General features: G+C 39.0%; 1 protein-coding gene across 1 annotated transcript in view; it reads left to right on the forward strand.

Annotated features, from left to right (window-relative positions):
- Positions 1–14,437, forward strand: part of pigg (phosphatidylinositol glycan anchor biosynthesis class G) — a 108,018-nt gene that overhangs the window by 69,653 nt on the left and 23,928 nt on the right. Inside the window, exon 11 of the mRNA XM_050042520.1 lies at positions 8,077–8,386. Coding sequence (XP_049898477.1) covers positions 8,077–8,386 — 310 coding nt within the window. The remainder of the gene's footprint in view (positions 1–8,076; positions 8,387–14,437) is intronic.

Consider the following 14,437-nt stretch of genomic DNA (forward strand, 5'->3'; position numbering starts at 1 on the left):
CCCCCTTAGTTAAATGACTCATTTAAGTAAGGGCAGGAAAAGTTGAGGGATGTGATAGGTGCAAAGCTGTGCTGTGTGATATACTATAATCAGGAGACACTTATAGTAACTGCAGCACTTTGAGGGGGGCTGCAATTGGGGAAATGACATAAACAGCGAATAGCCTTTATTGCTCATACAAGGAGGATGGCTTTTGCTTTCTGAGTTGAAAATGTCAAAGTAAACAGGATTCCTTCCAGCATTCAGAATTTTGCATGCCTCCGTTTTTATTGTCTCAGATTGATGTGGATTAGCACTGTTGTCTCTCCGAGTTAAATGAACAGGTTTCAGACAAGAAGGCTTCGTGTAACGTCTCACATGTAAACCTCATGTGTTTCCCATCCTGCTTTCTGTGTGATGCATAGACAACAGCTATGTTAAGGGCACAGTACAATACTTTTCTACATGTCGGATGGAAAGCTTAGTTTATAATTCTCTCAATTTTTCCACCCAGCACACTCGTTAACAAGTAAGCCCGGCAGCTCAAATCCATCACTGTCCTCGCATGAAAATCAAATCCAGGCCAGGATTTTCCACTTTTCCTTTGCATGAAATAATGATGAATACAATCCCTGCCACATTGTTAGGGGAGTAGTGAATAATAAAGAATAGTGCTGTATGGAGCATATTACTCTGCTCGTTCCCCCCCTATTGGAACAGGTTTCCACAAAACACACTGATTAATAATACATGTTCAATACTTGCTCAACTCCTTCAGGGTCAGCTATTATCCTGTAGTACTTTTTCAGCTTTGACTGCATCCTGCTGCAAAGAAACAGGCCCTGATTGTGTGTGTTTGTAATGTCATGCTTGAGAACGTAAGATTTTCTAAATGTGTGAACAGCATTTGAGATGTCACCGTTTGGAAAAATTACAAGAAGCACGATAGATATGATCTGGAGCACTGTGGTCAATAGGCGAATGTATAAAAAAACAATGTATTCTTATTGGCTGAGTTAATCTCTTCATGTTTGCAGAGAATACAATTAAAAGCCTCAGTTTCCCCGGGCTGTAACTCCTTGAAAACGCAGAGTAGCTCCCTAAACTTCATTAGCTCTGAATGCTCTTTATTTCCCCTCCATCCATTCTGAAATAGAATAAAAACAACTTATCATGGCCGTAGCTCTTGCCACTCTTTTGTTGTCTGTTTTCTGTTTTATAAAGGCTAATTTACTCATTCCTCTTTTTTGGACAAATATTAATAAATGTAAGTTAATTAAAGAGCAGATTTGAGGGGAGAAAAAAAAATCTTTTCATTAAAGTTTCCGTGGATAAGAGACCATACGCTGAATGCCTGAAATGGAAATTAGACTAAATGTAATTGCCTTCGTAATCGAAAGCACTTTTCCTTTAAAGCTTCAATTTGGAGTTTTTAAGCATATAAATTATTGATAGTTGGAAAATGATTTTTGTAGAGTAAGCCTTTTAGAAGGAGAGCAGCCTTATGGAAACTTTTTTTTTAACCTTGTAGTAGCTTCAGACTTAAGACCCAGACTCACAGGGCATACATTATGGGCCTTACCCGTCTTTAATTCTGTATTAAATCTTGCTGACATGAATTCAAAGCTTACATAGCTTACAGCCACCTAACTATTGAGGATGAAACTTGGTATTTCTTCTTTTAAGTCTCCCTCCACTCAAAAATGTGCTGTTTCCCCTAAAAGGTCTGACCTTGACTATGCTGAATTGTATCTGTGCAAATGTTCTCACTAGAGAGGTGTTTCCTGATTCCTCTACTGGAGGGGGCGATGTCTATACACTTCCCTAAAATCTGATATTCCAATATACACCAGGCAAGCTAGATTAGGTACATAACTAATACAAAAGCCAATCACTGTCTAATATATTGGCCCACTTCATTCATATTATGCGGGATGTATACTGCTGCGTCGAATCAACGCCATACCTACAGCGTAGGCTCTGCGTCAACACAGAGTGTGTTGAATGCGTCAAGGCAGAGCCTACGAAGTTATCTGACATGCACCACCCAAGAAATGTAACTACACGTCACAGCGACGCAGACCTCCTGACTATTTTGTAAGCTGAAACCATTTCCCTCAGTGGAAACAAAACTTTTATTTACTTTTATTTTACAGATAAGAAACAATAAATTGTGAAGACAATGAAGAGGTAGAGCGTAGAGGAAATGTCCATAGGATTGTGCTAATAACGTTAGCATGTTATATTTGTATGGAAAACATGTTTTTTAGAAGACAAGTTGTTTTGTCACTGAACTTTGTGAGATGTAGTGGAGCCAAATTTTGTAACATTATGTTTGTTAAATGTTGCTGTTGTCCCTGGCTTCATATGGGTAGAGGAAAAGTCTGCTAGCCCCTAGGCTAAGTTATACAATGTAAAATGCCATAGGCTTGTGCTAAAAACATTACCCTGTTGTATTTGTGGGGAAAATGTGTCCAGCAAAAGACAACTCCTTTGTCTGTGAATGCTGCGAGTTGTAATGAAGCTGATTTATGTACTTGTGTTTAAAATTGTCTCTATTAAGCCATGTTTAATGTGTGTTTAATGTGTGTTTTGAATCAACTAAACTTTACAGCACTTCACAGAAACCCCACCGCCAACTAGTGTTTTGGAGGTGTAACTGCAGAGTGACACAGACACGCTACGCACAGCTATAAATGCTCACAAGGGTTTAGGCCATTTGCATGGGCTATGGCGTAGGCTCTGCAAAGAGCTGATGCTCAAGTATAAATCCGCCTTTAGACATAATACATATTGATGGGGGAAAAGACTTTGACACAACAGCATAGTGAATGTTTTGACAGCAAACATGGTAGTGTGCAATTTTGGGATGTAACCCTGACCTTTCCCTACACTATTTACCAGAACCCCCATCATCGCAGATATAAGTGTACGTTTCACAATCACAATCACTCTCTCCAGTGTTTCCTCTAACACTCGCCACCTTGATGCGCACTACTCTTTCACTGGACCACTACTCTTTCACAGAAAGCTAAACTTACTGCAAGCAAATTCTTAATGACAGAGAACGAGCAGATGTGTTTCCAGCCCCTTTTTAGAGGTTTTTTTTCTTTAACTATTTGGTTATGGTCACACATGAGTGACTGCAGGCGAGTCACCTGCGTCTCCCGACTCGCTTGCCAGCCAGGCACCATCTGCTTGCATGAAATGGAAGTGAACGCAAGGCGAATATTCGCCGGTGTTAATTTCGCTCATGTGTGACCATACCCTTATGTGGAAAAACAAACATTGGTATTATTATTAATGTTTTTTTAAAACCTGTCAGGAGAGGGACTTTGTTTAGAGAAAAACAGGTCAAGTCCAACTGAAACAATTTGGGATCTAACCAACTAGAGCTAAATGACCGTGCACACACTTTCTGTTGTCTGACAACAGAAAGACAAACAGTGTAAATGACAAAACTGAAGTGGACACAACAAGTACGGAGCCAGCTGGCAGAAACACTGTGAGAGTGAGCCATGCTTCTGATTAGTCTAGTGTCTGATTTGTTTCATTATTTTTAATAATTTTACTTCTAATTAAAAGAAGGCAAACATGCATCAGTTTGTACATTGTGCTGATTTAATAACTCATACAACAAACTTGCCTGCTCGGGTAAACAGTATCCTCAGTACACTTTCCTGCTGTATAGGCAGAAGTTCCAGTTTATTTTAGCCTTAGTCCACTCACACAGGTGCTCCCACTTATGTTGCCTAATTACCTCCACTAGGCGTAAGCCTGGAGGGGACCATGCGTTCACATGTGTCTATCTGTCTGTCCGCATCTAATTTTGCATACTACTTCATGACTGCGTGCTCAAAGATCTCCCACCCTCTTCACTCCTCTTAGGCGGCCTTTAGGGCACACAAGTGATCAACAAAATCACATGACAAAAGGCTTTCTGACTATTGGCTGGCTATCAACAAGCAGTCTGTTGCAGGCCACATTTTGGCCTTAGTCGTGACTCAAAAACTGACATACAGAGAAAAGTTTGGTCTCATTTTGAACTGGAGCATCTGCAGATTAATTCCATACCCCATATGTTATGATCCACTAAAGTTGAGCATGATATGAGATGAAAAAAATGTAAAATGCTTTTGTCATCTTGCCACCATCTGGACTATGAGGGAGCAGGGAAAGACAAATGAGTGAAAGGTAACTCTTCTTTGTTTGGGAGGGAAGAGGGAGGGGTTTTATCGGACATCATGTCCAAGGTTTGTCTCCATAGTCTGTCTACTCTGCTTACACTTTGATAATGTAACCTTCATAATGTTTCCTCTTCTTTCCACTATTGTCATGTATACACACTGGAGACACACCTGGCAGTGATCTGCACTTTTCTAATTAGTGCTGTGCTTGAATGACATCTCCCTCACTATGATGTTAATTTTGTTGCACCTGGTAAAGCAGGACAACTTGCCTTATTATCATTCTTATTAGTCCATCAAGTTTTGTGACATCATGTTGTTCCTAAAATAGCTCCACCCAACTTTAACTAAGCAGAAGTCTAATCAGCCACAATATTATTAGTGTGCAGGGCATTTCATATTGGATAAATATTTCATGCTTTATACTGTAAAATTGTTTGTGTCTTTGTGTGAATTAAGGATTGCTTACTCCGGTGTTCACAAATGTTCCTGATGTAAACAAACTTTTAAACAATTACCGTGAGATCATTAGACATATGTTTAGAATTAATTGTTATCTTAAGTTATTACAGACTGATAGTCCTTTAAATTGATTTGAGAGTGGTTTGATGCAATATTAGTAAAAGTAATAACTCATAAGGGTAAAACATAAAACTGCAGTTATTTTACGAAATATTTTTTTGACAAACTATGGTTAAATAATGTTAACTGTAAGTTTCTTGTTGTTTTTTGCCTTCCAGACATTGACACTTCCTAATTTGTCCTGACTTAATCTTTTTATCATTCAGTGTAATTTTTTATTCAAAACTGTAAGTGGAATGTAAACAACAATATCACCTGCAGTATGTTCCTCTTCTTGAATCAGGCAGTTTAGTCCTTGAAATACTCAGAATGCAATAGAACAAGTTTTTATCAATCCCATTTTTTGGCGTTTGGTCCACAGGGTGTCTACGGTTCCTAAAAATGTCATTAAATAGTTTTAAATTGAAATTTAAAACTATTTAATGACTCTAACTTAACTGTTATAAACATTTTATAATTTCATTTGTCCATTTTTAAATTTCTTTTTGTGAAAATGAGTGAAGCCTTTCTACGTAAAAGTCCACATTTCTAATGTTACAAATCTTTAAAAAAACTACTGACTTACCTCACTCTGATAACCATATACCTACATAACACTTACCTCTGTACAAGAACACGTATATACTACTTTTCTGCAATGCTTACCTGCGATGCCTAAATAAGTAAAACATGATTTGTCCAAAAATCTGTGAAATTTGATTAAAAGATGCCTTGAACGGATCTTAAAAAGCATTAAAGTTAACTGTCCGATACTGTCAAATTTAACCAACTCTACAGTACTGATATGACATATTAGGAACAAATACAGGCTTTAATTAGGGATGGGCCAGTGTGAAAATTTTCATACCAGTTTTTAAGACAAGCACCCAATCAGACCGGTATACCAAGTTTTACCAGGTGACTCGCCTTTTTTAGTTTTTGTTGTAAAATAAGAAAGTATTGTAAAGATAAGTCTTCATTTCAGCTTCATGATTCGCCGTTCCTTGTCCATTGCAGCACTTTCAGAGCCAGTGACAGAAATAAATAGAAACACAGAGTTACACCAAAGTTTAGCTCACAACGGCAGCTCTGCGTCACCTGCAGACACCTCTTTCATTGGCCTCAAATCCAACATGTTGTCATATTGGTGTAGTTTTAGTTTTCTTGAGAGTCTATCTCTGCTTTGTCTCCTCTCGTCACCCCAAAAAACACACGAACTTTAGTAGAGCTGCCCCCGACTAAGAATTTTCCTAGTCGACCAATAGTCGTCATTTAGGGCCATTAGTCAACTAGTTGCCCACATGTTTGAAATATTACTTTAATTATAAAGTTATATATTTTGGGCGGGACAACACAATGGTTTGATTTCATGGTCTGAGAAAAAATAGTATCAGTAACATTGTTAACACTGTGCTACATTACAGAGAGATACAAAACCGTTCCGCAAAGCAGTAATGATTGTGCTAAGTGGCTAATGGGCATGTAGCTACTTACATGTTTCAGATGATACATCATGTTTGTAGTCGACCAATGAAGATGAGTTTACATATCACCTTGGGTTTGTCCTTCACCTTCTCAAAATGATCCCACACTTTGGATTTCCTGCCTGACATGTTATTAACTAGCCTGTGGAATAATCGCAGGTACCAGCCCTGGAAATCAGTGTGACTCCTGTCCGACTGCTGAGCGTGGCAACTTCCTGTGTGTCTTTTCAAATTAAATTCCCACATGGTCCAGTCAAATAGGTTTTGATTTATAGAGTTATAAGAGTCCTAATAGAGTTTACTTTTGTTTTGTTTGTTTGTTTGTTTGTTTTTGTTGTCTGTGACTAAGCAACCAATGAAATTTTAAAAACGACCAACCTCTCTGGTCGACTGACATTTGATCAACTATGAGGGGACCGCTCTTCCCTCTCCAACCTTTAGTGAAATTAGATCTCCTTCATGTTGCCGACACTGGCCTGGGCTTAGCAGTACATTGCACACATCATGTCAGACACTGGTCTACATACACTGTGGTCTACATAATAATATGTAAATCATTGTCATATTACTTCAGCCAGTTTGCATAAAATTAAACCAGTTAAAGCTCGTACACTAGGCCGGCAAAACCAGAAAGCGACCCAACTCTAGCTATAATCTGTCAGTGAGTTTAGACCTGAATTAATAACGAAAGAAAGACTAAAGTTCCAAAAGTTTTAGTATTCCAAGTCAGCTGTTACAAAATCCCTCTGTGACCTTCAAGAGTGTTCTATAGTCTGGGTTGTTTCACCGCCACTGTTGTTATCCTTGCAATTTACAGCTGGTGATACTTCATTTAAAAAGGGAGAATTTTGATATCAGTAGCAGCCGAAGAAAGTCATATGACCCTAAAATGCTCTGAGAATATGTTAATACCATATTTCTCAAGTGATAGCGATGCCGAAAGTACAACAGACAGAGTGATGGGTGTGAGAAAGTCTGTTTTCCTCGGGCGATTCATTCTGTCTTCCAGCCTCATACCTTTAATTATTAATGTTACACTGACACACTGCATACTGAATGAAAAAAGGGTTATGAGTAACAGAAATATAAGGAAACCCGTCTAACAAGAGATGGGGTTATGAAATTAATTAAAGTAGTGAACTTGGAGAAGCTATTATAACAAAGGGTCTGAGTGAAATATGCAGGAGCCACAGATACAGTGTGTTAGACTGCAGATCACTGGATTGTTGTTATTTATATTAGCAAATGTTTATAGTCCCAAACTTTTTCTGTATATCAAGATTAATGAGCGAAACATACAACGATGACTAATTCAGTTAGATCTGAACTATTGTTTGAGTTTCTACACTCTGTTTTTCATATCTGCTGTTACTGTTGCTGTCATATTTGCCCATTTATTTTAAGATACACCATTTATCAAAGTTTTCTCGCTCCCCAACAAACTGCCAGTATCACAGAGATAATATGTGCAGACTTTCTGTCTTCTTTCAAAGCTTTCGTCGGGGCTTTATGCTCTGTTGCATTTGATTTATTAAGTGTGTTGTTTTGGTTCTGTTAATTAGTTTTATTTTCTTCTTGGCCATTGTTTTACATCTTTTGTTGTCATCTTTATTTGATAAGACACTCTTTTATCATTCAGTACATAAAGTCCAAAGTGAAATTATTTTCCTCACGTCCCCAAACAGAAAATCTGTTGATATTTAATTGCTAAATGCATGAACAGGTACAGCAAGACTGCCAGAATCCACATCCCAGAGTCACTTACCACAGTTACTTGAATATTGAAAGAGGAGTTTTGTAGAGAAAAATCAATACTGCCTCGCTGCAATTGCAAAGATGACAAGTCTGTAATCTCTCTCTTTTAGGGGAACAGTGGAGGCGCGTTTTGTTTACGTCTTCATCTTGGGCATCCTCTTCACGGGCACCAAAGACCTGTTGCGATCCCAAATTCTCACAGCAGATGCCAAGTTGAAGAGCAGGGGATTATGGGAGATTTACAGCGGCTTGGTCTTGTTGGTTTCGCTGTTGTTTCGTGCTCACAACCTGCCGGTCCTCTGCTGCTGCCTGTTGATCCAGACGCTCATGGCTCAGTTTATTTGGAAGAAACTCCACTACGACGCGGCCCAAACCACCATCATGCATTACTGGTTCGGCCAGGCCTTCTTTTACTTTCAGGTAAGAAACCCTAATGATGTCAGCCACTTTGTCTGTTAAGTATTACTGCATGTTGCACAGTAGAAGGTGTATTAAGTAATGACGAAGCTTAATGTATTTGAGTTGAAATAACATCATCAAAATCCTGCTCTTTATTTGGAAACTCGGTTGCTCAGCCGAACACCAAAACCTCAGAGTAACATTTCCCCCACAGACTGTTAGGACTGCATAATTAATCAGTTATTTCAATTCTGGCTTGCTGCAATTAAATAACCATGATCGACTGTGATATTGACATTTATAATATGTGCTTCGCTCATAGAAAACTCTGCTGCATATTAAATCAAGCTCTTCCTAAACTAACAGCCAGGCAGCTGTCATGCTGTTGGACGAGCACACTGCAGCAGCAGCCTGTAAAAAAAAACCTTTCTAAATATTGCGGCTGCAGTCCAGAGTAAAGTAGAAGAGTAATATACAACAGAGAGCAGATGAGCAAAATGAAAATTAAATATCTGAAGCAGAAGGCAAAGAGCTAGTCCCCTATTCGTGGATCATCATCTGTTGTTTTGGATGTATATTGGATTTAGAGTGTGTGAGACTTGTTGTCTGCGCTGCAAAGCAACACAACTAAGTTGTTCAACCACCTGAAAGAAACCCCACAAACTGCAGTGCTATGAATGCATTAAGGCAGTGGTTTCCAAACTTTCTGTGCCCAAGGCACACCAAAGGGCAATCCAAAATCTCAAGGCACACCTGTATTTATATCTGTGCACGACAACTTCTGTAACATACCTCTTATCACGACATGAGACAATAAAAATAAGAAAAAAGGAGACAGGTAGCTTTTGCTGGTGCTTTGTTGTAATTTGCTCCGTACAATAAAGCCATCCATTGTCCCACTCACGGCTGTCTCCTTTCAGTTGTTATCATCTCTCACACTGGCTGCCAATCAGGGCTTTTGATGTGTCACACATTTATAATTCCCACGCACAAACAGCGACAAATAGGTTCCCCATGAAGATTTTTGAAATTAAATGAAATTAAAATAACATTTTCTTCAGCTAGGGTTTACTTCTTTATTGGGAAATGGGTGCACACAACATACTGATACAGTCAATTAAAAATTCATTCATAACTTTTTGTATAGGCCCAGTTAGACTCACAAGTCAGTCTTTAGACGCTTTGCTTAACTAAAGACTGATGTCTGTCTCCCTGATTTTGTGTTTAGATGGGCGGATACAATTTCAGAGTTTAAGAAAACTCCCTACTCCCTACGTTGCAGAACCAATAGTAAATCCTTTGGTGGCTCGCTGAACTCTTGTGCTCATAAACATAGTCCGAACTGCGTTAAAGGTTTTAAACAAAGTCACTGTAAGTCCTTCATTTCCACAATCTTGTGGACTGAGCACACGTTTGATAAAACGGAGTTAAATCTCTCGGCATCCATTTTCAAGCTCTCTGTGTGTTTCCTTGCGGATGAGAAAAGGGGGAGCGCACATTTCCGGGAGGGCGTGTCCTTTTAAAAAAATGCAAGAGGCGTTGCTTTGTTGCCGGCCGTTTTCTCCAGTGTGTTAAACACTTTAGAAAGGAGTGTCCCTAGACTATCAGAAGGCAGAGATCTCTGATTGTCTGGTGGCGAGACTAAGGCCCAGTTGAATATTGCAATAATAATGTGTGGTTACCACAGAATCCCACAGCACACCTGGACTGGCATACACCATTTAAGAAAGACTGCATTAAAGGCCAAGAAGAATAATGTGGATAACATTACTCCACTGAATCCAGCACATCACTGTATCCATCCAGCTCCCAAAAACGGACTGAAATAACCCATGTAAATGCAGTCCATTTGTGTGTCCGCTACACACTTTTCTTCATATTTTGCTTTTTGGAGATGTACTGAGTTAAGGTGAAGAATCCTATTTAAGTCTATGCTGCTGCAAAGATTTGTACATTAGCAGGAAAGTAGCACAATGTGGAAGTGAAAGCAGTGCTCTGTTTATTTAAATGTGACAGGTCAATAAAAATATTTTGTCTCTAAATTTAAAGAATAATTGTAATAATAGTTGTGATCTCAATATTAATCAAAATAATAGTGATTATTAGTTTGGCCATTATCGTGCAGCCCTATAGACTGCATAAACGAGGTGGACATAGCCACCATAACATAGAGCAGGGCAATATGGAAAAAAAATCATATCTTGGTATTTTCAGGCTGAATGGCAATACACATATACATACATATATATAGATATATAGATATATAGATATATATATATATGGGCTACATGTTAAGTTTCAAGTCAAAGCCACATTTGAGATCTCACAAGTACTTTCATAAAAACAGAATGTGATCAAAATAAAATGCAAAAACAGGGAGCAGCTCTGTCTCCCACACATGAGTGCAGCACTGGTTTGCATGTGTGCTACTGCCATAATTTCAGTCATCTTACAGGCTGATTTAGCGTAGCATGTGCAACATGCGTTATGTAACGTAACTTGACCCTATATTAATATAAATGGAGTTGTCTTTATCTATATCTTGCTCGAAAAAAATATCAATATATTGTATGTAGCCGTTATATTGCCCAGCCCCATCGTGACATCACGCATTGGTGGTGGACTACCAATTTAATGCCTTGAGTTTGGCATTTTGGCCATCGCCCTTTTGGTTATTTTGGAGTAAGAAGTGACCATATTTGGATGAAAAGGTGGAGCTGGAGAGGATACGCTTCACTACATCCCTATCCTGACTGACAGGTCACCATGGTTGTGACTTGTCAATCACAAGGTAGCTATGCCAAAGATACTGGATTACTACAAGATGGCCCATCTACAATATACTCCCATTGTATGAAATGGTATACATTTCCGGTCTCCTAAGTAGGCGTTGTCCCCCGTACCCCAATCAAAGACAATGGAGAACCGCCGGTCAAAGACAAGTATCCCCAACCTCGCTTCTGTCAACATGTGTGTAAATAAACGGTCCGTGAAAAAAATATTTTTTCCAGCGGATGTCTTAGTTACAACATGATTGTTACAACATGCCGTATCCGACAACGGGAGGCTTTTAACAGATGATGTCCTGATGTTAGCTTTGCTGCTGCTGTTAGCTGTCCCTGTCAGCTGCAGCCACTGATGCTTTCTAGATATCGTGATTTCCCAAAACTGAATAAATACCACACATAGCAACACAAAACTGCTTTGCTAGCTCAATCATGTTGTAACTAAGATATCCGCTGGAAAAAATATTTTTCTTTCTTTGGTGAAACTGCACTGATTTCAGCACCAGAGAGGAGATATCTGTTGCCAGTGTTGTTGAGACAGAGACAGGTCTTGAACAAAGTAAATTTTCTCCTGATTTGTCCGTCTGAAATTTGCCATTTTGGTGTCGGAATGTTCTGAAGATATGTGGCTTATGATAAATGGTTCCAATATTTGCTTCCGTGACTATGGGTAAAAAGAATCGGCCATAATCTGTAATCACGTTCATTTCTCCCACTGAAGTCAATGGACTCAGGACCTGCTGTTAGTCTCCTAAAGGGGCGTGGTGGTCGCGAACCCCACATGACACTGATACAGGAAACTGACTCGCAGTGAACCGTCTTGATTTATCCACCGTCTTTGGCTACGCTCTAAAGCATACCGATTTATCATCTATTTCACTCTAAATGGGACCATCATTCACAAAATGAACATAATGCTGTATTGTAGAAGACTTGAAACTAATGATTGAGACCATAAACTCAGTAGGAAAATGTTTATTGAGTTAATAAATCAAGTGAGAAGTAGAGTCATTTTCTCATTGACGTCTACACAATCAAACCTCTTTTTGCAACCAGTGGAGTCGCCCCCTGCTGGCCATTAGAAAGACTGTAGTTGAAGGCACTTCCTTATTGACTTCATTTTTCAGACCCAGAGACTTGGTCCATTTCTTTTTTACAGTCCATGATTTCCCCACAATGTTATTAACAACTGTTTTATCTTCACAGTAATAAAAGTGGATGAGGCAGTGGGGGGACAAACTTGTTTGAACCTCACTGCCGACCTCTCCAAATTAACTTTGATTGTAGTCCAGGCCAGTAAAATTCACCCTACGTTACATCTAAAAATAAGTCTTGCAGTTAAAAAACAATTATCAAACCATTAACAGTTGACAAATTACAACCACTCCACAAACTGCAATACGTATCAGTGCTGACGCCAAAAGGACAGAGGCGTGAAGATACGAATCAGAGCCAAAATCACCTCCTCCCATATCTACAAAAGGGACTTCGGGGAACAACAAATCAGTAAGCAAGTTTTTCTTGTCTGATTGTAAGAGACATCTAATTTAACGCCCTGACACAGAGTGTAGCAACATTTAGAAGAGCTATCACCACTGATAAAGTGTTGGATACTGTAATAGGGGCAGTTCTTCTGGCCAGAGGAAGTGTTTGTGTGTAAACTGTGTTACTTTCATCCGGCAACTGGACGAGTTGTTTCCTGTGGATGTGTTATGTTATGAGCTATGAGTGTTCCACAAAGGCTGATATGATATCTGCCTTTTGATTTAACCTCCACACAGGACAGATATTTGGTTAGCAGATGTGTATTGTTGTCAACACTGAACTTCCACATCGCTAACAATTTAATAACCGTCATCACCCTTGGGTCATTAATACTGTGATGGGCTCGGGAATAGACCGCCACCAGACAATTTTCAGCCCAGGCACCCAGGCATGTAATTACAGACCTTTGAGTAATAACGTTCTCAACGAAGCTGTAACCATAATGGATCTGTAAAGCGGCGACATGTGTGATTTAAATTTGCTGCTCTGAAACAAAAACAATCAAAGTTATGTTGAATTGAATCTAATCAGCGAGTACAGTTACAGCTAATAAGTGAGTTCTGGGTGGCAAATTGATCACAGTTGTAAGACATTAAAGGGCACTTATTATGCTTTCCCTTTAATTCTGTCATATATTTAATGCTACAGTGTCAGATGGTCATAATAAATGTGACCAAAGTTTAAACTTCTGTAAAAGTAATCCCTGTGTGCAATAACCTCAGGCTTTAGACTGTTCTGAATACTGTTTCGAATGTTTATTCTACTTTCAAGACAAGCTCACATCAGATTTTGTCAGATTTTTCCTTGTATGGCCATCTGCTCCAGCATGCTACTGCAAGCATTTACATTACATACACTGCTACATGTAGCTACATGCTAGGGTCAGGGAAACATGTATTCTTGGTTCCCACTGTAAATTTAGATCACATTCCCACTGGAACATGTGTGGTTGTGTTTAGAAGCTCTCATTATTGATTTTAAAGAGATAAAGTGCCGCTATACACAGTCATTCATTGGCTGAAAGTACACTGCTACATGTAGCTACATGCTAATGTCAGGGAAACATGCAGTCTTGGTTGCTGATGTTGTCAAATTCTTCCCGATTTTGAAACATGTCACTCAGGCAGATAGTATGAGTTAATGTTCACTTGGACTCAGTGATGAAGTGATCAGATTTTGGTGGTCAATAGTCAAGGTCACCATGACCTTGTATCTGTCTCGTTCTTGTGAAGGTAATATCTCCACAACACTTTAAGGGAATTTCTTCAAATTTGACCCAAACATCCAATTTGATTGAAAAATAAACTGATTAGAATTTTGAGGTCAAAGGTCAAGGGTCACTGTGACCTCACAAAACATGTTTTTGGCCATAAATCCATAATAACTGAATAATGTTTATGCTGATAATGTCAGAACTTCACACAAATGTCTAATAAGATAAAATGATGAAGTGATGGCATTTTATATCCACAAGGTCAAAGGTCAACTTCACTGTGACATCATGATGATCTGCATTAAATATACTTTTCCATCTATTACTCAATGTCATATCTCAGGAAGAGAAAGGGAGACATTTGATCAGATACTGAATTGGTGACACTTATCTTGGGTGCCCACCTTGAAACTGTTTTGATTATTTAAATCGCCTGTGCTGCCGGGTTGAAGATGTGTGTGAAGCATCCTTGTGTTCACTGACATGGATGTAAACTGTAAGAGAAACTTGACTGATGAGTGGAGGCAT

This window comes from Epinephelus moara, chromosome 4, assembly GCF_006386435.1.
Source record: "Epinephelus moara isolate mb chromosome 4, YSFRI_EMoa_1.0, whole genome shotgun sequence".
Taxonomy (NCBI): Eukaryota; Metazoa; Chordata; class Actinopteri; order Perciformes; family Serranidae; genus Epinephelus; species Epinephelus moara.